The sequence below is a fragment of the Condylostylus longicornis genome, unplaced genomic scaffold (assembly GCF_029603195.1).
Source record: "Condylostylus longicornis isolate FDR11 unplaced genomic scaffold, ASM2960319v2 ptg000162l, whole genome shotgun sequence".
In the NCBI taxonomy this organism is placed as follows: domain Eukaryota; kingdom Metazoa; phylum Arthropoda; class Insecta; order Diptera; family Dolichopodidae; genus Condylostylus; species Condylostylus longicornis.
In genome coordinates, this window is record NW_026578130.1 from 503,041 (window position 1) to 529,312 (window position 26,272).

Below are 26,272 nucleotides of genomic sequence, written 5' to 3' on the forward strand. Positions count from 1 at the left end.
ATTGCTTCAAAAGGTTTAAAAATGTGCATTACAATAAATTAACTATCACTGTATAGATCTGTGTTGACCAACAGTTTTATAATAGAATAAGATTACTACACATGTAAGCAATATGAAACACGGATTAATATACTCCTATATACTCATACTATATTTTTTCACCTAATACCCTCATGTTCATTGAATGTGGAAAATTGAGAATATGGAAAAAAGTTCGAAATGTAAATTTTTCTAATTTTCTAAAATCTATAAATTCAAAACGGAATATACTACACTTAATATAGCAAAGAAGGTAACGCTGAAATGTGGATATCGTATTCTTTCTTTAACAAAATTATATATTCATACTCTTTCAGATATATGTATGAAAATACAAATACATCTATACATGCAAATATATTTAATGAACGGAAATGAAATATATTATTAGTTTTTACCTAATGCTGGTTTCCATAAGATTATCGCTTTAAGTGTATATTTATCATGTTCATCCTGTATGAAAGGACCTAATTCAATTTTTTGAACTTTACTTGGTGTATACTTGCGATGTAATGTTGTAAATTGTTGATTCTGTACAATTAAACTATATTCATAATTTGAATAAACAACTGTTGCTGTTATATTATATGTTGTGTTCGGTTCTAAATTTTCAACTTTAACATAACTAGAATTTGTCTAAAAAAGAAATATAATAGAAAAAATTTAATTTTTTTTTAAATTTCAAATTTAAATTAATTTATTAATAATTACGTATATATATGAACATACAATACAATAAATATTTATATAATATTGAAAAATGAATTGCATAATATTCTTTAAGAAAAATTTTTAGATGAAGTACGTCAGATGTGCCTTATGCGTGCAATATGAATTTATGAAAACGAAGCAGTAATTTTATCAAAATAATGGGCTTGCTTATAAAATAATTTATGGTTAATTGCATCCCATTATTCGTTCCGGATTTATTCGTTTAGGAGATATAGCTACACAGGATCAAACTAGAAGAACCTCCCATTCCAGACACACACGATTTGACGCGAATTGACAGTGTATCGCCCCACAATTGAACAATATTGGATAAACAGTTTTGAAAATTGCTTACTGAAATAAATATCGAAAAATAGTTCGCCTATAAAATAATCACCTGTCAGCAATTGCTCTTTAGCACTTACTCTTTTGTTTAACCTCGAGTAAATAAAGAGAAATAATTTTCTTATAGAGTAAATAATTTTAATGAATAGATTTTCAAAAAAGAAAGAATTTTATTCAATTTTGAGCTCAATTTCTGTTGTACACCCATTTAAAAGGACACCATTTCAAGACATTAGTACATAAATATTCTTGCAAAGTCATAATATTGTATATGCAAAGCCTAACAAATGACGCAGTTTAATAAAACTTGTAATGATGATTTGATAAAACTTCGAGAAAAATATTATCCAAATTAAATTGATTTAGTTACCTATAAATACCGTATATTTATGTTAAGTACCTTAAGTAGGTAAGTTTATATTACAAGTCAAATTTTATGTTTTAATTAGGAAAAAGTTTTTTCCCAGAAAAATTGTTATTCAATAAAACTTTCAAAATCTCTATACAACAAATTTATCCATAGAGAAATGAGCAGAAATTTTTTTTTACTTTTTCCAATAGGGATGTAAACAAGTTACAAAATCCTTTTTTCATAAAGTTTTTGTATCTATATATTTTCCACTCTTATGTATTAAAGATTAATAAAATAATATGCGTGTATGGTTTCTTTCTCTGTATTCTTCTTACTTTAAAAGTTATTATGTTTTTTTCGTACATGGATAAAGGATATTTAAAATTCAAAACATGAATTGAAATTTTTTTCTTCCTTTGAAGAAAATGCGAAAAGAAAAATTCTTAAAAAGCATTACGTAAGAAAAACAAAAGAAAGAGTCCTTTGACTACCAAGACATTTTCACTACAATAGAACAGAGCAGATCGATTAGCTATACATAGTTAAATATTTTATAAGGCTAAAGAGAATTTTTATATTATAAGAGGTGAATTACAACCAATATTTAAATGTCTTTTGATAAAAGACTAAATCAATCATTTACTGATTGTCTAGAAACTGTTAAAATTCTAGACTTCTAAACATACGTAAAAGAAGTAAATTGAATGAAAATAACGGTTACCTTCAGTGGCCATTTTGTCTAAACAAAATTTATTTGCGCTGTTATACAAAAAATTTTAAGACTATTGACTTTTAAGGACTTTACAAAAACGGGTAAGAAGAGAATCTAGAGTAACTGATTTCTCACTATAAAAATCCATCTATTCGACGAAAATTTGTGTTTTCTATTTTAAAAGACGCAAGAACGGCGGGCGGCAAAAAAGATAAAATAAAACAAATAAGCATATTATTTTCGAATTTTTGTTGGGAATTTGCTAAAAAAAAATAGTTTAAATGCGCACTTATTTAATATATATAAATTGTTGCAGATATAATTAGCAAAATATACTAATAGGGAAACAACTAAAATTTAGATTTTTGAGTATTAAAAAGGACATTTAATTAGATAATACAAAGAACAACGTAGAATTTGAAAAATTTTAGTTATTTTTATAACTTTTAATATACGTATCAAATAGCCTTTCAATAATAGGGGCGTTTTCAATTTTTGGAACACGCCAAAATTACATTATTTAAGATTTTTATTTCAATAACAAAATAATTGCCGAATTTTAAGAATTGTAGTTACAAGAAATTCAATAAGCATGAATTCGATTGAGTATGTACGCAGAAATTACTTGAAACCAATTAAAAGAACGATTAAAATGAATTGATTCTAGATATTTATACAAATTTAGATTTTTCTTGCTTAATAAAATTTGTGAACTATAATTATTCCACCATACATCTAATTTACTGCTAGGACTGCTATGTATAATATTTGCATTTCAAAAGAAAATATAAATACCTTTAGTAATTTTTACGCGTACGTACCACAATTATATTTGCGATTATATCTTATTTCCTTGGTAGAATCACAAAAAAATAAAAGTTGTTTTTGACAACAACTTGAACAATTTAATTTTTTTTTGCGTCTTCTATTCTGAAAATAATAGTAAACTTTTCCTTTTAATCAGAATTTTTATTATAATCATCATCATCATCACTACTCTTCATTATTATTATATTTTTTATAATGTTTTAATGTTAAAATTGTTTTCAATTCAAAATCTTATGAAATTAGTAAAATTCAATTTGAAATTATCATAAGTTTTTCACCACATTTTCTAACAAAAAAAAAAATTTAAGATTTATGAAATTTTTTTTTTAGTTTTAAAAATTTTGAGATTTATGAAAAAGATTGTGAATTTATTTGAAAAGTCAACTAAAACATTCAACTCAATCTAAGTTTAGAATTTTTGAAAAGCGTATAATTTAATTGCACTTGTAACATGAACTCCAGTATTAAAAGTTGAAACTAAATTAAAAATTAAATTGAAAAACTAAATTGATATTTAATTTGAAACTGATAAATGTGTACATACACACATAGTAATTATTCACAAACGCAATAGCCCATACAACATAATACATACACATAGAATACAATAATCTCACGTGACGCTCAATTCATTTTAACTGTGAATTCCTATCACATAATATTGTGAAAAATAGATTGTATTTATTGACTTTTACTAGAATAACCTACATATAATGTTTTGACCGAAAATCTTATTAAACCTATACTTAATATTAAAATGAATTTTCTAAAGACTTTTCGGGAGATTTATAAAATTCTTAAAGGAATTCAGAAACCTCTACAATTAATAGTAAATTTATATATTTTTACGCATTTACTATATTTAGAATTGAAATTACAAATAAGCGTGTTTATAAGGTGAAACGCCATTATATTATTATATACGGTATGACAATAATAAATTCCAAAGAATATTAAAGATAATCTACAATAAAAAAAAATTTTTTTTTGTTATATATCTACCTGTCGTTTCTTAAGATAAAAATAAATTCAAAACAAATTCTTTTTTCACAATAAAATAATATGAAAAAAAAATAGGGTTTCAAAAGAATTTTTTGTATTGGAAAAAGGTTACGAATTACAAAAAATATACACATGTATATATATTTGTCTTTGAAAAAAATCCATATGTACTCAGTTAACCAAATTGACTTTATGATTAACAACTCAATTTAGCAATAGTAAACTTTAATTTCGATAACAAAATACAACAAAGAACAGGGATTTAAATTCCTTATTGAAAATTTATTTTAACAATTTTGATAAACCCTTTGTAATCAAATTACTCCACCGTTTAGTTAATGAAGGAAATAGGTCATAATAGATCTTTTACATGGTGTTGCACCACCGTCCGAATCTGCAATCTACAATCTAAAATAGAGAAATGAGTGCAAACAATAAACTTTGAATGAAATCTGAATGAAAGCTGGAAAAATTTTTTATAGATGAAACAAAATGAAAAGAATTGCACTAAAATAAATTTCATAATAAAATGCTATAAATTGCAATATTCTATTTCACACAAAATGGAAAAGACCCTAAAAACTTTTTATTAACGCTGTTTCTCCTTGAATAACAAGTTTAAATCTGAAAAGAAAAAGCTCAAGATTACCCTAAATGTGAAATATGTTAATAATAGCTAAAATACAATCGAATATTTTCTATTTTCTGATTACAGAAATTGATTTTTTTTTAAATTTTTAAAAACAAAATTTCTGATCCACGTGAGCCTTCATATTTAATACAATATTGTATTTTATTCATACATACATATGTATATACTTTTCACACATGCATTTACATAAACGAAAATTATAGATCCTTTGATTAAGGAACTGAGAAATAAATAACTTTGTTAATAAATTTTTTTTTTTATTTTTTAAATAGAAAAGAAAATTAAATAAAATTTGAATTTTTTTTTCACCGCATGTGCCGTTTGAAATTATTCCTGTTAGCTATTTTTGTTTTTTTTTTTATTGAAAAAAATTTTTCTGATTAATAAAATTTTGAACAATTTATTCAAGTAAGTTATTCAATAAGATAAAGTAAAGGTGGAAATAAAGTTAAAAAATATTTTAAATTAAATTAATTTGTTTTTATTATATTTTGTTATTGCTGACATTATGTAAGTGACAGTAGGTATACATATATCAATTAGAAGAGAAAAAAATAATATTGTGAATAAAATGTGAAAAATTTTTATGCTGATTTAATTTTGAATTTCTCACGTTCGTTGACAAGAAGGAACTTTTATAACAAAAAAAAAAGAGAAAAAAATTGATAAAATAAAATATTTAGATTTAATTTTAAATAAAAAAAAATTTAAGAAAGAAAATTAAAAAAGTTAGGACAAAAAAAAACAATTTTTATTTTAGATAGAATTCATTATTTACCTATTGGATAGTATAGGAATTTGAAAACTTTTAGTTTTGATGAATTTTACAGTGCTTATTGATCATATCAACAAGTAGAGCTGGTAGATAAACTAAATTTTTTCGAAACAACTTACAACTGCAATATTGTCATTATTCCCTACATGTATAAATTATCTAACTCGGTAAAATTTTAAGAGCACAGAAGTCAATACTTTTATTAAATTTGTAATACTTGTGCGCATTACAGGAATCCGCCATTACAAAATATGCATAAAAGCACCTAGGCAGTTTACTCTGTTTATACTACATTGAAAATTGGAAAAGTACTTAGTACTTTTTAATTCAAAAATAATCGGGAATTGCCGAAAAATTCTCTTCATACAGCTGAAAAATGAATTTTAGAAATTTGATTGTATAATTTTTTTAAATTTATACACTTATTCTTATTAAGTTAGAATAAGATATGGTTCTTTGAAATTACAGAATTATAATTCAGTCAAATTCATTCCAAAATTCAGTCGAGATAGTCCTATATACTAATTTATGGATTGATTTTCTGTATAGGTACGAACGAACACTTTAGAGTGCTTTTTTTTTTCATTCTAAAAATTTTCGTCTCTTCCTAAAATTCAATCCCTAAAAATAAAAAACAAATTTTTTATAAAATCCTTATTATACAATTGTTTTTTTATAAAAAATTTAAATGAAATTTCAAATTTAAATGAAAAATTCTATTTAAACCTAACAATTATACATAGCAAATGTAAACAACACGTGTTTAGGAGTAACACAATAGAGATTATTATTTTAATTTAAAATTCAAAAAGCACATTATTTATGGCATACATATTAAAAGCCCATTACATATTAAAAAAAAAACAAGAAGATTTTAGAATGCAAAAATATGATGTCTGATGTTGTAAAACGAAAAATAATTTCAACATGGAAATAAAGTTAAGCCCTTTCTGTTTTCAATAATGTGTAGAATTTTAATTAAAAAACTTATAACTTAATTATATAACATAGAATTAGCTAATTATATTAAATATGTTATTGATAGGGCATAAAACAAAATATAGTAAAACGTAAGAACAAATTTCGTGATTTACTCTATAGGATATGCTTTTTCAATCACAAGTTTTTATATTTGCTTATTAAGGATAAATTCAACCAATAGTTCAAATTTAAAAATTTCCTATCAGGCACATGTGAATGAATATATATTCTTCGAAGACGATCGGTGACAAAGTTAAAAATTCTTCAAAATTACTTTCTGATTGTTGAGATAAATAAATTAATATTATTTAACTTAACTATTAAAATATTATGAAAAGCTAAAAATTCTATAAATTTGTTGATTTCTTTCATTAAATTGCCTAAAAAAATATTTCAAATATACCTACTCTTAGAATTACAAAAGCATAATGTCATAAGTATCACTAGCGCTATAATTTCTATAGTACATATACCAAAAATATTGGTTAATATGTATTTCAAGTATATGTAGTACCTACATATACTTGAAATTTACAAAACAAATTTTAGTACATACATACATTATATGGTATTTGTACAGCAATTCACTTCAAAAAATTGTAAAACTGTGAAAATTATTAAATATTTGATTTGACATCGATAACAAACATGCAATGTATACACTTATGTGTCATATACATACAATGTACATATATTATTATATTTATATGTGTACATAAGTATACACATATTTACTATCGACAAGTACTTTTATCGAACATAAAAGTACAAAAATTCTACAAATATTTGGAAATAAAGTTATTAATACAAAAAATTCAATGTATGTATGTAGCTTATTTTTTCATAGAAACAGAGAACCTACATATAGAGAACCATATTTTCATAACAACATAATCATATTGATATCGGTATATTATATATTCTTGCTACTAGTTACAACTTGCATGTGTACAAAAACAATTTGTAAATAAATAAAAATATTACAATATGTAAACTCTTTGTAAGCTTAAATAGAAGTTTTCTTATTTATTTTTGTTTTTTAGTTTAACAAAAAAAAATTGCATCCTTATAAAAGTTTTCATTGGAATTTAAGATAATGTTATGTGTTTGTTCGGATTTGTTAACAAAATATCGAAAAACTAACATTGGAATGAACCAAATATAATTTTTTTCACAACACATACACACTTAGATTAATGGCAAGGTAAGTAAATGAAAACAAATCGAATTTCTTTACAATAACAAATTTTTGTATTGCTTCTATCCAGGAACTGTTTAAAAATGTTAAGAAGTATATAGGAAGTACATACGTAGAAATATCAGTAAATATTTCGTGTAAGAAAGACTGTCACGATTGCTCTCAGAAAAAAAGAAAAAAAAATAAATCAAATAAAGGTCAAGGTTAAATAAAGATCAAAAGAAGCTTTTAAATATTTTTAAAAACTTCTAATAATTATCTAAACATGAAGTTAAATTAACAAAAATTTTAGGAATCTTTGGCACTCATATATGTAGAGACTAAGACCACATCCTTTACAAAGAATATTTACAATAGTTTATGCATTTTATATAAGAATTATTGTAAATATTTACAATATCTTATATCTATTTTTTAAGCTAGATTTTCTATTCATTTATCGGTTTGAATAATTATTATACAACTTCAAACATACGAGTAATATAATAATTTTGAAGCCACGATGTTTAAGTTTTACATATAAATATGTGTATTTTGTCATAAGATAAGATCACAATTTGGCAAAGTAAAAAATTATCGGAGGTTCTATATAAACTGAATATGATTTACAAGATTACATTTAGATTTTATTAACAAAAACATTCAAATTTAATTTGAATATTTTTAAAATACCATAATACGCAACTTAAAAATAAATGTAAATGTATACATATTATTTAAAAATCTTTATAAAAATAATTAATGGATTATTTTCTTACCAATAAATTTACTTGATCTGTGACATTCTCTGCTTTATATATCCTTATAAAATAAATTTCATTATTTGATCTTTTTGTTATAAAATTATTTTCATTAATAATTTTTGTGCTATTGTTACTGCTACTACTGCTACTACTACTATCCATATCCTTAATAGTTTTATTTATATTATCATTATTCAATTTATTTGTAATAATTGTTTGATTTGCTGTTTTAATCTTTATTGATCCAAATTCTTTTAACATTATCTGAAATGCTAATGTTGTATCATCTCGGCATAATAATTTTATATAATGATTTTCATGAATTTTCTTTAATTTCGTTGTATTATTACCCGTTATACCGTTATCACAAATTTGATAGCAGCTCTCCAAGGGCTAAAAATAATAAAAAATAAATAAAATTTTTTAAAAATAAAATTTAATAAATATGTATAAATGTCAGAAAATTTAATAAGAAAACTTAATTATTACAAAATTTTGTTGTCATAATCAATTATAAAATTATTTTGTATATTTCAGGCATTTAGGCATTCTTTTCTTCAAGAGAAAAATATATCACTTCTTGCTGATATTTAAATTTTTTTTATCATTAAATAAATTTGATTATATTTTTAAGAATACAAAAGTAAGATACAAAAGGTTAATTTAAATATAAGAAATTTTTATTATGTATCCCGTATGCAAATACAGATATACGTACACAAAAAAATAATTATAAAGAAATACCTACTTAATAAAATTTCATAAATTTACCTATTTTAAAACCAATTAATTATGTATACAAAGTGTAGGCAGGTGAAAATGTTAAATTAATTATAAATTTATAAATGAAAAAAGGACATTTAATTTGACACTTGAATAAAAATAAAAGGTTATTCTATATAATTCCTTATAAATATTAAGTATACAATTACCGTAAGAACGCTGCAATATAAATTGAATTATGTATGAATATAATTCAAGAAAACTTTTATATTTGATGAATTTAATCTTAAATTGTCACAGTAAAACTTTAATTTCAAAAAGTATACCTTTTCTTCGCTTTAAAACGCCGCATTGTATCTGAATTACTTTAGGGACAAAAAATATATGTATCTTAACGATTTCAAACTCGATTTTTCATTTAAATTAAGTAATACATATTGTAAGACCAGCCTGGAAAATTTCTTGTTGCTTCCACTAAAAATGTTGAAAAAAAAAGTATAAATTGTTCATCAATCAACCGCTACTGAGCAACTTTGTTGTAATGAAGTATATTGTGCTATCTACATGTACGACAAATCTGTTTAATTTGACTCTAACTGTAACCAAACGCTGCTTGTTATCATACTGGCAAATAATAGAAATGCTCCACTCTTGTCCTGTTTATTTTTAGATTTTTTAAAAGTAAAATATCGACAATTAATTTTTAGTGGGAGTTTGGAAAAGCCATCAGCTGATTTATATTTTAATTATAATTCTAATAGCAAAATTATAAAATTTTCACGTAAAGTTTTAGCTCCATGAAATAATTTCAGTTCGATCAGAACACAATCATCAGACTTTATTGCAGATTTAATCTTAAATTCTTTTATATTCGATATTACATTACATACAACATTTACATTCGAAAAAAATTTTAAAATTGCAAAATTATTGTTAGTTATTTTTATAAGAAGCTACGCGCAATTAAAAAATTTGAAGCTTTAGAAGCATCCAGCTGTTAATTAATTCCTATGTTACGAATAACGATTTATTATACTATCGATACATCGAAAATTTGATTATTTTATTTTGTTTCTGTTTTAAAATCAGATATTCCTTAAGTAATTCGATTTAAACAAAATTTGTATTTTGGAAGCTGCAATGTTTTGATATAAAATATCTTTAAAAACAATTTTGGCAAACTTTTCAAATAATCTTATAAAAAATTTTTATTAAATTTTTAGTTAGTTTTTAAAAATTTTTATTAAATTATGTACTTTCCATAATTGTATAAACAAATCAGAAACATTAGAACTTTCTATATAACATTAGTAACACAAAAGTTGGAACGCCATCTATTGCCTGTGTATCTTTTTTTTTTCTTTCAATAAAATTTTTTGTCATTAATAATTTATATAAAATAGTAGAAAATACATTAATCATTTTATCACTTTGTTCAACATTCAAATAAAGTATTTGTTGTACAACATTTCTTGTTAAAAACACTTAAGAATATACCTTTTTCGTGTTAAAAATGAATGTGGGAACAGCCTTGATATAATTCAAAAGATTTTGAAAAAGTACTGATAAAAAAATGCCGCTTTTGCAACAAATGTCAAAGCCGAAAAGTGTCCAATAAGACAAAGTGAAGTAACGTTTACAAAACCAGAAAAATTGGATGTTTAAGTCTGAATGGATCAAATTTGGAAACATATGTATATGATTTATAAACACACAATCTAATCAAACAAAATCGTATGAGAAAAATAGAATGTTGTCCCATTTTCTATGTATTTATTTGACAGCTGAAATAATTGAACATAGCGAGTCAATTATTTGTATGATTTAGTTGTCTAATTTTATATATTAACCAGAGCAGTTTCATCAAAATAGTAGATATCAATTTTTTTTTGCTTTTGGATAAGTTTTGCAAAATTACAAAGTGAATCGAACTGCAATGCGAAGTAAGTTACAAAAACGGACTGCGACTGCAGTTCTAACTAAGAACTTACGACAAAAAAAGACTCAGCCTCTACCATTCTTGTATGAACTTAAGATTTAATCTAATTTTTTCCGGCAAAATGTTTTCAAAATTAATAAATTTCAATTGAAATCCTCATTCTTTTGTTTCCCGGTCCGTAACATTTATTTATATTCGCAACTTTATGTAAAAAAATTCACCAATTTAAAATTAATTTATGAAGCAAAAATTGACCATCTTATATAAATAAAAACTTTGGGTAAACCACATAAGGTTTAATATTTCTTTCAATAATTTTTCATTGAAAAAACACAAATAGCTATTATTCCATTTTCTAGGAATAAAATATCAAAAATATTTATAAAAAATAAAAATTTCAAAAATCTAATTTTAATATTTTTGTATTGATATTCATAAAAGTGTCCTCAATGGAACAAAAAACCCAATATTAGCCAAAAACAAAATATCCCAAGTTTTTTAATATTATATCAAAGATATTTTCCATCAGATACCCTTTTATCCATTCTACCCATTCGAAGCTGTACATTTTTTCATACATAAAACACTTTATATACATGCAAACAGCCATACATACGTATGCAAATTTCAATTCTATATAAAATTAAGTCATAAATAATTTTCTGTTTTCTTAATATTTTTATTGTTTTTATTGTTTTTTTATTTCAATTGTAATGAGTTAATGCGGATGTATTTATTCGTAGAGTTTGTTTTTATATAATTCTTTTGTTTTTGTATAATTCAAATTTTGATAAAACGTAAACGAAATTCAATAGATATCGAGAAACATATATAGACAGGCAAATAAAAACAAATTACGTTTAATATTTTATTGAAAGTCAAATGAACATGAAAACGGTAGCCCTGAAGGTTATTACGTTTATATGAACGTATATGAAGCCGACTTCAAGCGAATTTCGAGCTCATAAAACTCTGCTTGACTAAAAATTTTCAAGTCAAGTTGATTTGACAAAATTATTAGCTTGACTTGAAAATAGAATGCACATATTCAATATTTGCCAGCTAATGTCAAACTCAAGTTGATTCCAAGTAATTTTATTTCAATTCAAATATGTATCGATCCGCGATATACACGCGGTAAGTGATTATATTTTACGTGAAATATTATAAAAAGGAGACAGAAAAAATGAGAATCAAAAAAGGCATTAGGTTATTGCCATTAATATATTTGCTAAAAACGTATAATATCAATATTTTTATTGGAAAATACTTTTTTTTTACAGTATTATTCAAGTTCAATTATTTATTCTGAGAATTTCTTTCATAGTACATATCTGAATTTTTTTTCATAGTACATATCTTAACATTTTGAGTACACAAGAAATCCATACACTTATAAAAACAATTACCCATAAAATTATAACCGGCTTAAAATATTACTTTTTTCGTTTGAATTGAATTCAAAGTATTTCCACCAATATTTTACAAAATCAAATTGAATATTCATTTTAATTCAATTTTCCGTGTCACTTGTCAAAATATATTCTGAGCAATAATTATTTTTAAAAATTTTTTTTTTGTATTTAGAATATGAAAAAAATTTTTACCTCCTAAACTAGGTAGTAATGCGAATTTTACTAATATTTTTAAAAAATTAATCACCAAAATATAAAAATAAAAAAATATTTTCTTTTCTACGCATTTTCAAATATAAAAATGTCCTTTGACCGTGTTATTCTAGTATATAGAAATTCACATAAAAATAAAACTTCGAAAGAATAAAAATTTTTTATTGAAAAAAAAGTGAACCCATGCTGAAATATATAGAAATGCTTTTATTTAAAAAAAATATATTCATGGGGATTTTAAAATATCTAAGAGAATTGTAAAATAAATAAAATTTCAAAAATATATTCGTGCTTTTTCCCGAAATAACTTTATTTATGTGCGTATGTGTGTTTTAATACGGTTGGTAGGTAAATGAAAATTGGTTTTTAATGTTCATTCCCAAGAATTCAAAGTGTGCACTATAATCGATTTTTATAATCGAACAATTTAAAATTTTTTTTGCAAATAAATTTTTCAACTTGTAAATTTTTTTATGTTAAATGTCACAATAACGGTATGTTATATAAATCAAAAGAAATTTTTAGCACAATATTTTTTAAGTATAACACTAATGACATATTTTAGACTAGTAATTTCATGTACCTAAATTGGAAGAAAATCTTTGTATACTGAAAAAGTTTTTCTAATTTTGAGCTGGTGCAAAAATTCAAACAAAATATTTTCTTTAAAAATGTTTAAGAAAATGTCAAAATTTTAAATTTCTTTTTTTTACAAACAGGGTTGGCAATGTTTTTTTTTAAATTTTTTTTTTTGTTTATAAAAAATGTTCAATTCATTTTATCCTTCTTACAACTCAAGTTATTATCATATAAACTGTACACATTTTTTTCTTATTAATATTTTGACAAGAATCATTAACAAGAATCATTAATAAGAGTGCCAGAAATTTGATAAGTTTTAAAGTTGTTCATAAATATGAATTTATGTATATGAATAGACAATTTGTATAAACTTTAATTAATACTTAATAGGCATGTATACATAATTATATGTATAGCATTTTCTATAAGTAATACATAATTATTTCCATATACATGTGTGATAATAATGAAATACATGACTAAATTCAAAAACTTTTTCATATGCAATTCTAAGAATTCAATTTATATTAATCTTTATAATATTATTGCTTTTCCATAATATAAGTAATAATAAAATAATGCTATTAAATAGTCAGTTATTAATTTTCACAAAACATCAAAGAATTTAGTTTAACATGAAATTCTTAAATTATTTAATAAATAATTTATATGAATATATTATTGTACACTTGTATTCCTACATGTATATCTAAGTATGTATATCTAAATATTCATTTTTATATCACAACTTAACTTAAGATTAAAGCATTTTGACTAGACTTAAATGTGTAAATATGTATATTATGTGACTATGTGCGTACATATATTATACAAAATTTAAATTAAAAGATTTAAGTATTAGCATTTTTGTTATTTTTTTTATTAAGCTATTTAAATTTAATATAAAAATTTTTGGATAGAATCTATTTTCCTTGAATAAAATCTTTGGTCTCCTTTAAAATATAACAAAGTTATTTAACAATATTGATATTAAACGCATTAACAATCGATTATTTAAGTCTTAATAATAATAAATTTTAAGAAATACAAAGGAAATCGATATGCAGAGTAAGATTTGAAAATTCTTGTATTAATTTGACAGATTTTTCATAATGAATTTTCAATGAAAAACTAACTTAAAACAGAAATTATCTTGATATTTCGTTTTTTAAAAAAATTAAGTTTTTAGTACAATTCACCTAAATTTCAATAAATTAAAGCTCAAATGCTAATTATATGAACAATCGAAATAATTTTTGAAATATTCGATTTTCGAATATATAATATCGAACAATAATATAAGTTTGATCATAATAGTTTTCAAGTACAGCTAAATTAGCACTGATTTATAATCATATACATATACATGCAGGGTACTATCATACATACTATTAAATATCTTAATTTTTATAGTGTCTGCATATTATGTACATATATATAGTTTATGTATTTGTTATATAAGCCACCTTTTGATTAAAATTCGAATTTAAAAATTTGAAAGAGTTCCTTATAAATACTGGTATATTTGCTTGTGTACTTTTGCTGTTTATTTAAGTAGAAAAATAAATTGTAAATATAAGATTTAAAAAAAAAAAGGATTGTGTTTTGTTTATTTGTTTTAGTGTACTATTTACAGGTTTTAATGTAAATATGTTTAAGGTTTAATGTAAATATAAGAAGGCCCTAAAATCCAATTTACTTTATATATATGAAGATAAATAATACAAAATTTAGATCAAATAAAATTGAAATAATTATCTTCCTAAACCTATTTTCCTAAAAACCTATTTTTTATTTCAGCAAAAATTTGAAAACATTAAGTACGTTTAAACATAATAGAAGTGTATATACACATCCATATATAAATATGTATAACCATTTTGATATCCGATATAAAACCTATAACGATGCTGCCAAAACGAGTTTTTACATACAATATCAAATACAGAAGTTTCAGATGGGTGTATTGTATTGCTGGAAAACATGATATTGATGGATTGTCGGAAAATTCTTGTGTTCAACGTATTAAAAATTTTTAATTAATATAATTTAATATTAAGAGAAAGTGAGAAATACTGGTAAACAATGAAAAATATTTAGATTACATCAATAACATAAATTATAAATAGTCAATATTTCATTACGAAAACATTTTATTTTCAAATTATTCTAAGAAAATTACGAAAAATACAAGTTTGATTAGGTTTTCTCTACTATCGTCAAAGTATATATTTCTTTCTAGTGTCGTGTACCATTTCTGAGTGAATTAATTACATAGATAACCGGCAGGTGATTAAATTATTTAAAGTTTTCAATCAAAATTATTTTAAATAGAAAAGAATGTGTCGTGATTAAGTAGGTATGATGAATTAAATTTATTAAATCTGAAACCGGTTGCATTTGAGTATATTTTCTTGTACTTCTCGAATTCTATTTATTATTTTAATTTTATTATTCATTAATACTATTTAATTTTCAAGTAAAAGAAAACTAAACTTAGTTATAATTTTTATATCAAAAATATTCAAAATATTAAAGTTCATGTGAATGAAAACTAATAAAAAATATTGAAAATTTAAAAGTAGATGAAACTATAATTAATTATTATACCATTTTTTATAAAAAGAATTTAACAGCATTTTTTGTTAAAATAAACTTAATAAAATGAAATTTTTTTAAAAAATTTATTTACATAAAATAATTATGTATATGTACTCGCATGTAAATAATTTTAAGAGTACATACATGATATTTGAATATAAATATTTATGCAATATAATGGAATTTTTGTTATTTATGTTGTTTTTACAAAAGTTTGAAATTTTTTGCAAAAACAAAATATAAAGTAAAATATGGAAATAAAACAAACAAGTTTGGTATAAAAGAGGATTGAAAGGGATTAACACTTTTACTATATAAATGAACTCCAATTAAAATTTCATCAATATTTTATGACTTTTCATATTTTTATATTTCACCACAAACTTTCTGTACTAACTAGATCATGGCTTTCTAGCAAAGAATGATATTTATCAAAAATTTTACAAAGACTCTTTGTAATTCTCATTTCATTTTTACTATAAAAGCACTTCTTTTTATAATAGATTTTTGAAATTTTAAATTTTAAAATGAAAAATATAAGAATTAAAATCTCTAAAGAAAATCCTTTATGAAATTTTGTGTTACGAATGCAAAATATTAAGCTAAAATGAAAATTTACATTTATATATGTATTATATATTAAAAATCTTTTCATGCATAAGGTTTTGTTACCTGTCTGTCAGATTGTTTCCAAAACTTCTATACTCTTCAAAATAGAAAACTGAAGTTAGAATTTCACGTTTTTCAAAAATCGACAGTCCCGTGACTTCAATAATGCGCTTGCAACGTAAACTTTACAAAGTATCACATTCCAAAAGGTTAGGAGAAGCAGTTGACTTTGTACACTTTTCCTAAATGTCTTCTATACGTAGTGCGTATGGAAAATAAAAGTATGTTACCAGAAATAACCAATAAACTTAATAACAAGTTTTTTCCTAAAATGCAGCATAAAAGTGGTAACGTTTGTTGAAAATTAACATTTGCACAGAACTTTAAATTGAAATTTTCAAACAAACGTTAAACGTCAAAGTATGTTTTAATATTGTAAAAATTGTATTCCAAAATGTATCAAAAGCTTTAGCAGTTTTTTTTTACAATGTTAAGGTATTGAAAACTCTGAGACTACAGTCGTATTGAAGCATTATTGAAATCACGGGTCGTTAGGGTTTTTGATAATTTAATGTTTCCACTGTAATTTATAAACTCTGCAAAAATCCATTAGATTAATCCGACCTTCATATTAAACCGAATTAAATCCGACCTCTTACCGAATTTTCATTAATTTTTAAAAAAATTTAAAAACCCCTACATAGCAAATCAAATGAATCCCACATCTGAAGAGATTGTAGCTCCGAAACTTATGCAATATTTTATAATAATATGCGAGTATTATTCCATTATTTACATCTAAATTAATTGTCAAATAAAATGTGCTATTTTAAAAACCATGGGCTTGATTGTTTAGATTTATTATGTAAGTATGTGTGTTTACATGTCATAAAACTTATTCAGTATACTCTATATTTAAGTATGGCATACGTTATGTGCTTAAAATTTTCAAATTTTCAATAATAAAAATTTCATTATCATTAATTGATCTAGGGTCCATTGCAGTATTTTTCGTTGTGTGTAAGTACTGGAAATATTGCTTTTTAATGAAAAATTTTGAGGTTCATCTTCTTTAAATAGATGAAAAGAAACTATGATGGGTTGTATTTATTATGTAGAATAAATAATATATGTGCATATACAACGTAAAGATTATGTGCCGCCAATCAAAATTCCCAACCAATTTTTGTATAATTTTGATACAAATTTTTTTTGTTTTATGTCAATCTTATATACATATGTATGTATATATCCAATATTTTCTGTTATTTTTACAAAATTAATAAATTTCCCGTTAGCAGAATATTTTATACATACAAACGCATATTAATATGATATACCCTTACGACTCGTACGCATATTTCACTTTAAAATCCTATATGTTTTTCTATTTTTGGATTCAATTTTAGAACACACATAATATGTATGTATTTATAAATATATACATACATAATATATTAACAGGTGTACGTAGTTATCCACCTTCATTCAATATTTTTTATATTAAAATAATTTTTGCTCATAATGGAAGTGAATATGGAAGTGACTTACAATTTAATTCAGTTATAAAAAAGTGACATACATATAGATTAAAATCAAAATGTCTCATTCATACATACACACACACATAAATCATATTTTGTCAATTACATTAAATATTTATTTTTAAAAATTTTAAACACTGAATAAAAAGTTTACTTGAAAATTTTAATATTTCATCGCTCAATTAAATTGAAATATTTAAAGACTTATTTTTTAAATTGAAAAATTTGTTCAATAAAATAGAAATGAGGCAACTCTCTTAAGCGATATTGCAATTGTGGTATAAATAAAACATTTATATAAGGATTCTAAGCCCACTAACCTTTATTTCAAGTTCAAATTATTGTTAATATTCTAAAAATAAAATTCTGAGTGAGGCAAAAATTTTGTGAGGTTTTGCTTCGAAAATTGAGAGCATAATACAACTGGAGTGTGTGCACAATTCAAGTAATTCAAATGTCTAAAATGTCGCTTAAACTGAGAATATAAAGTTTTTATAAAAGCGATCTATGTTATGCACAGATTTTTTCAAATGGAAAAAATCACCGAATCATTTTCGTTTTTGACGTCAACAATGTTATAATAAACAGTATAGCCACTAGTCGCAAGTACAATCCAAACCATGTTAATTATATTATTTGAATATTAACAAGTTTGTGTGAACAGATCTCTAAATTTAGTAGTAGCAATTAATTTCATAATTGCCCACGAAGTTTGTGTAAAATGGTTTTTAACCCATTTTTAATATTAAAATTTTTTAAACCAAAATTCAATTTCCATTTGATCAATATACTAACAAATCTCCTTTGTTTTAAAAAAACGGAAATTGTTTTGATTTGTTGTTGAATATGCTTTTATCTCGTTCCTTTCAGGTTTTTGGCGTGTAAATGAAATTTGTTATTTGGTTATTATAAAAAACAAGAGTATTTCCATTCAAGTGTTGAAAATCAAATTATATCTAGATAGTTAGAAAATCTACTACCTACCAAACTTGGAGAAAGTCAATTTTTTTTAATTAAAAAACTCAATTTAAATTCAATTTCAATTTGAAATTCTTGAAATTGAATTCAAATGAACTCCTTTTGTAAAGTTATATTTATGTACAGTGCTTGTTGTATACAGGCAGCCTAAAGTGTGTATTTAGCAATTTTTATTGAATTTACCTCGTATATTCAATTATACCCTGTTTTTCATTTTATCAGAATTTTACTACTGGTGTAAACCAGAATATTTCAATATAATATTTTTGTTAATAATAACATTTCTACCTACTTAAGATAAAAAGAAGTTAATTTGTGCTCTTTTAATTGAATGCGAAATTATTAACACATGGGTTTGTATTCGAGAAACAAATAAAAAAATATACTAAAAAATGTAATCCGAAACACATATGTACATTTCCATATGTTCACAAAAACACGCAGGCATTCTTATAATGTAAGTTATAGTATTCCGTTTATGGGTATATAACGTTCTAAACGAATATATAAACACACTCTAAAACGTGAGTACAAACATATCCGGCAGAGAAATTCATATAGAAAATTAATGGAAAATAGCTTCTCATACTTCTGTTGACAAGACTTTTTGACAGAAACCGCCGCTCTTTGACACTTACCGTACTTCGAATTAAAAATTTTTCACTTTAAGAAATACTGAAGTTTAAGGTTATCTAGATCACGTTGTTTATACCATAATTATAACTGTAAAAAAAGACAACATCATGTATTTACAAGTTAAAAACCAAAATATAAAAAAAATTAATTAAAACCATAAGCTTATAAAAGATATTACATAAGCGTATCAATGTGAACAACAAAATAATCGTAAAAGGGACCAATTTAAAAAATAAAATTCAATTAAATGAATTTTTTTTAAAAGGATAAAAATTGCAAAATTAATCTACGATTCTAGGGAATTAAAGTAATACAGATTTAAATTTTTTGTTGCCTAATAAAACAAAAAAAAAATTAATCAAGCAGCTTAATAATTGTTGTCGACAAAGGTAGAAGTGAAACGAAATGAATATTGTGTAGTAAAAAGTTCTAAATTTTCATTCGATGTTTAATTAAGTAGAAAATAAATGTACGATAAAAAATGTGAAAAATGTATTTTTTTTGTGCGAAATTGACTTTTGTTATTAAGTTCTGGAGCTCATGAATTAAGTAATTATTATATTTTATGATCAAATTAGTTTACGTTTAAGCAGATATTATTCTGTATTTCGAGATTTATTACTAGAGAAAAAACTAGCAGAAATAGAGTTTTTTGTAAAAGTTGGTAATGGATTATTCTTAATAAGTTTTTATTACTTGTCATTAAAATGCTTTGATTTAAATTCATCTAGTTTAGCTTAAATATTGAGCTGAGTAAGAAAAAAAGTGGAGATGGCTGGGACTCACGCAACCGAGCCGAATAATACAATAGCTAGACAGGTATTTGATTGGAAACAGGTAGGTACTGAATTATTGGCAGAGTCTACCCGCCTTCCTTCTTCCCTAAAAAGAAACGCGGTAGACTTCCATTTATGGGAGTAACACGTGAATCATATTTAAGAAGGCTGAATTAAATGGAAAATGGTGACCAGAAAAAATGTACCTATATATATATTTCCCCAGCAGGAATGAACAAAGGTAAAAAAAATTTTTAACCGCGAAGTATAACTGAATTGTTTTTGAAGCTATACAACACCGGAGAAAGGAAACTTCAATATTGGAAGGTGACATATTTCTGATATGTAATTCAATTATTTCTGAGTTATACGACAGCTGCTATACTACTGCTATACTGTTAAGTACGACAAAATCCATGTATTGTATGATACGACAAAATCTACACCATTGTTATTAGAAGTATTTAAAGTAAAATGGCACCATTGCTTATTTTTATTTTTATTATAATTTTATTAGCAAAATTATTGAGTTTTGAAATAATGTTTGAGCTCCATCAGATAATTTTGATCGGATCAGTCATCAAACTTTATCGAAGATTTATTCTTATATTTTTTTCGTTTATATATAAACGGGACTGTTAACCATCCCAACAAATTGTCATGAGAGTAGTGACTTTACGCTATTGTTTGTCAGATTTCAGCAAATTGATTGCTTTTGCTTGGGCAGATAAACGAATAGCCCATTTTTTTTTGTCTTATTCTTAAAATCTTTTAAAAATTTTTTGGCAACAAACAAAAATTCATCTATACTTATTCTGTACCACATTGTTGTTACAGTGATTTAAATATTATTTTTCCAATTGATTGTATGTGCATAAAATTTAAATTTCGGTGTTAGAAACTTATTTACATACTAAGTCTATACACATAAGTATGCTTGTTTGCATGAACAATTAATGTTCACAAATTGAATAAATATTGATTTTTTATTATCCTTTAATTTTTTTTATTAATATTAAATATCTTCTACACCCTTAGAAATCGGTTACCGATGTACATATATGTATATGTACGCGTTATTTCAATTTTTAATTTCGTTTTTTTATCATGCAAATCGTAATACATATATTTAAAATTCAAGCACGTGCAGAAAAATGTTTTCAGTTTTGTAAAATATTACAAAATATTTCAACAATAAAAATTTTTGCTATATAGGAGACGGCCTTTGGTATAGCGTATTACAATTTTAAAATTTTGAAATATGTAAGTATGTATATTTTATTCAATTTCTGTATAGCACTCGTAAATGAAAGTATTTTAGTTCGACCCGGTTTGTGATTTAAAAAACTTAGTAATTAGAGGAGAAAGATTTCAAGAATAAATAGTATTTCAGGCAATAACTAAAAATTATGAATTTCTGGAGTTAGAGGTTTTGCACCATAAAAAATTGATAATTGATTTTTGCTATAGTACAATTGTATTGACAAATTTTTTTATATCTTATTACTTTTTGGTTTTCATTTGCCAAATTTTACCTAATTTCACCGTTGACATTTTGCTATTTAACTAAAAATGAAATCGCACCTAAATTGAAAAATTTGAGATGAAATTTCTATTCCACATACCATTTTATATACTTACATATATGTACGTGTAAGTACATATGCCACAATAACCATGCAGAACGTGCTCTGTTTGATGAAAATTATAATTTTTGCTTTTTACACGTAAAATATTTTTTTTTTTATAAAAATTAATTCATAGACAAATAACGCACTCAAAATTTGGTTTTTTTTTTTTGTAAGCTTTAAAAAAAATTGTTACCATATGCATAGGTATAAAAACTCACTTAATTTTATTGTTTTTTTTCGGTGTTTGTTTATAAAATCCCTATATACATGTATGGTGGAATAAAGTGATACAATTTAATGTGTTACAATTACGTTACAAATTACGAACGCTGTATAACAGAGTAATTTTAATATTTTGATTTAAGTTTGACATATAGTTAGGTACGTAAAGTTTTTATGAGATATTTACAAATAAACATTTCCAAATACATGAAGAATATTTTTTTTCTAAATTATTCAATTACAAAATATTGTGTAAGCAATACGTTTTAACATTGTGTTTATTTAATAATAATTGTATTAAAAATCTATTACGCAAAAAACCTTTTTTCGCACTTGAATTAATAAAAAAATGTTTATGGCTTGAATTAATAAAAAATATATTGACGTACTTGATGTTGTACGCTGGTACAACGTCAAGTACGTAAAAAAATAGAATCAAAATAAAATTTTGAAGAGAAAAAAACTAAAAATTTATTCAAATTTTTGTTATTTTGCTCGTTAAAAACTTACAAAATCATCTTAAATTATTAATAATTCATATTGAATTTATTTAAAATTCTGACCATTTATTTGTAAAATGTATTAAGTTTTATGTCTATATAAACGTCTTATATTATAAAGTAAATGTACACGCTTTATATACGTATAGGTATCATGGTAAAAATGCAAATAAACGCCATCTATATTATATAGATTGTTTTTAAATTATATTTTGAATACCATTAAAAAGCGTTTTTTAAGTTATCAGATGATGTTAAAACAATACCCTAAAAATTAAAAAAGAAAAACAACAATTTGGAATATTTCATAAAAATTTTTTGGTGTTGTTTTTTTTTCTCTTTTTAAAAATTTAAATAACATGAATTGCAAACAGAATTAAGAATTTTACGTTTATAGCGGTAACACATTTTTAGAAACAATACACAAAATATTTTGGTAAGAGTTTAAAACAAAACACAAAATATTGTCAAAAGATTTCTGGACAATATCATTCAAATGATAATTGACATTTGGGTATTACTTAAACATAGAAAAACAATTAAAGTTTGTAAAACAAATTTTTTTTTTACAAAAAGAGAATTTTATTCTTAAGGTGAATACATTGGCACGTCGCATTAAGACGATCTACTTTTAAAGACGCTCTCATATCTCTCATTCATTGCTTTTATTAAATTTTAAATGAAATTTGATATCATTTTTTTGAAGTATAAAATGGAAAAAATCTATATTAAAATTGAAGGTGATTCACACCAGAGAGAAGAAGCTTCCAGAGAGAGAAGCTGAAATTACCGCAAATTCACCAGGTTTATTATTTTATTCTATTCACCATGTTCAATGCTTGAAAAAGTAATCCAAAATTAGATATTCAGAATGTGTTTTATCAAAAACTCATTAAAGTGAATTGTACATACATACATACAATACATAAATACATACAATATAAAAGAAAAGTAATATTTTTAAAAGCCTTTACTTTTGTATCCCCTAAAGTTGAGACCAGGAAATTAAACCGAAAAGTAGTGTCTGCACCAAAATAATTTTATTAAAAGCTCATTTAACTTTTATACAAACATGATTTTTAGTACGACTAGAAAAATTGCTATTTTCTATTTATTTAATATGTACATAGTTTCATACATATAAATATTCAAAAATTTCAAAACCTCAAAAGTTTTTGAGAATGACAATCATTTTTTAAATGAACATTTTGAATTATTATACACAATTTTATTCCGAAATAAATGAAAAGTTATATAATCAGGGTTTTATACTTCAATTAAATAAATAAATTTTTTAAATAAATATTAAACGTTGAAATTTATGTATGTAAGTATGTATATATATATACATATATTGAATTATGTATCGTTTACTGCATTTTTTTAAAAAATAAATAAATAGGAAAATCATATTTTTTTGTAAGTCAGAAAACTATGTTCCATTTAAACATTTACAAAAAAAAAACTCTTTAATCAAAATTTTTAAACAACACAATAAATAAAGAATTCAAAATCGTTACAAAAAGTTAAAATATCCAGTAGAGTATATTCACCACATGGTTTTTTGCGAATTTTTTAACAATATATCAATAAGTTTGAAATGCGAAATTTAATATATGGTACGAACATACATGTATAAATATATGTTTGAATATTATTACTTCTAGCCAAAATAATTTTTTAAAATTGAGTGAAGCATTAGGCGTGTATAAGGCTTATTATACTAAAGATAGCGCTTGCACAACAAGCAAAGTTTGACGAATTCATTTGATTAAATGGAAATTTGATAAATGTTTGATATCCCATCAAGTCAATCAAAATCGAAGGTAACACATTCCTACACATGGAAATACCTCGAAATAAATAAAAAAAAATTTAATTTGACAGCATATTTGATCAAATGAAATTTTATGTGTAAACAGAATTTCTCATCCAATTTAATGATTGTCAAAGTTATTCGTCAAATTTTGCTTGATGTGTAAATGCTATCTTTCGTTTATGGAAATAAATTAATATATTTCTATAAAATAAGCTAAACCAGTTACCAATGCATTTGTATGAAGATACTTAATTATATACATATGTATATGTATGACATTTTAATTTCAATAATAGTTGTAATTAAGAAATGAAAGAATTTTTCATATTATTAAATTTGTTATTCTAAAATTACTAACATAAATTATTGAAAATATGCTTTGTAAATTATGAAAATCAAACGCGCTCCTATATAAAGAAAATATAAAAACACAAGGTATACAAATCATGGCATATTCTTAATTACAGACATCTTTATGTAGGAGTTAGAGTACCTTTTAGGAATTTATGTCTTAATTCATTAGTACGTTCATGTATATGAACACGTACACACATAACCCCATAAAATACAGCTTTTAAAACTAGATTTAAAATGAGACTAGCAAATTTTTTTTTTTATGAAAAAGTTTTAAAGAAAATTTTGATATTGTAATTTTAATATACTGAAAAAAAAAATATTAAAAGAAACTTAAGTAAGTTATTGTTAGAAATGAAAAAAGTTTAGTTTAAATTTAAATACTGTTTAAAATTTCAAAAAAAAAGAAAAAAAATATTAAATTTATTCTTACCAATTGTAAATTCTGTTCAGTACATGCCGCACAACATCTCGACACCAATAGCATTCTTTTATTTTCCTTTTCATTGTTTAATAATGAATCACATGTTAAAAATGAAAGACAAACCAATTGAATTGATCTAACAATTACTTGCATTTTTAATTATTTTAATTTTTTGTTTGTTTAAATTCTTTTTTCTTTTTTAAATATTTTATTAAAAATAATAATTTTACACTGAAATTTATTATAACAATATGAAAAATTGTAATTAAATTAAATAGAAAACAAATATTTCTTTGCTCATTTATATTTTATTTTTTTATTTTTTTGATTTTCAGTTATTTTAACAATAAAAATGGGATAAAATTTTAATTACTTTTAATTATTTATTTATTTTTTTATTTATTTTAATTATTTTTACAATATTTTTTTTTACTTTATTTTACATTATTCTTTTGGATTCCGTTTCCTTTTTATTTTATTATTGAATTTAATTAATTTAAAAATTTTTCTAAAAAAGAAAAAAGAGAAAAACACAAAAATTCAATTTTTTTTTTTATTTTTAAAACAATTTCACTTTCATCCATCCTGTTTGAATTTAATATTGTTTCATTGTGTTTCTATAGCAAGTAGGTATATAATAATATATGTATCTATATATTTTATACTTATGTATACAAACAGTTTATATAGAGAAAATATGTTTTTTTTTACTCAAACTGTAATATTTATTACTAAATTAAATAATATACAATAATTGTTGTATATATATAGTATATATGTAAATATGTATATAGGACATGAATTTGTATAAGAAAGTATGAGTACATATACCTTATTTATAAAATTTTCTAATACAGTAGAATCCAATTAATAAAATGACAACAATGTGTCACAACAAATTTATTATTTATACACGTTTCAGTCAATTTTGAATATTTTGAAGTCGCCATACTTAACCATTTTGCAAT

General features: G+C 23.3%; 1 protein-coding gene across 1 annotated transcript in view; it reads right to left on the reverse strand.

Annotated features, from left to right (window-relative positions):
• The window catches only part of LOC129616085 (tyrosine-protein kinase receptor torso), a 79,807-nt gene extending 54,219 nt beyond the window's left edge, over positions 1 to 25,588 (reverse strand). The window contains exons 1-3 of the mRNA XM_055531555.1: positions 25,314 to 25,588; positions 8,354 to 8,731; positions 438 to 675 (exon numbers count right to left, since the gene is read on the reverse strand). Coding sequence (XP_055387530.1) covers positions 438 to 675; positions 8,354 to 8,731; positions 25,314 to 25,457 — 760 coding nt within the window. The 5' untranslated portion in view covers positions 25,458 to 25,588. The remainder of the gene's footprint in view (positions 1 to 437; positions 676 to 8,353; positions 8,732 to 25,313) is intronic.
• Positions 25,589 to 26,272: the final 684 nt, after the last annotated feature.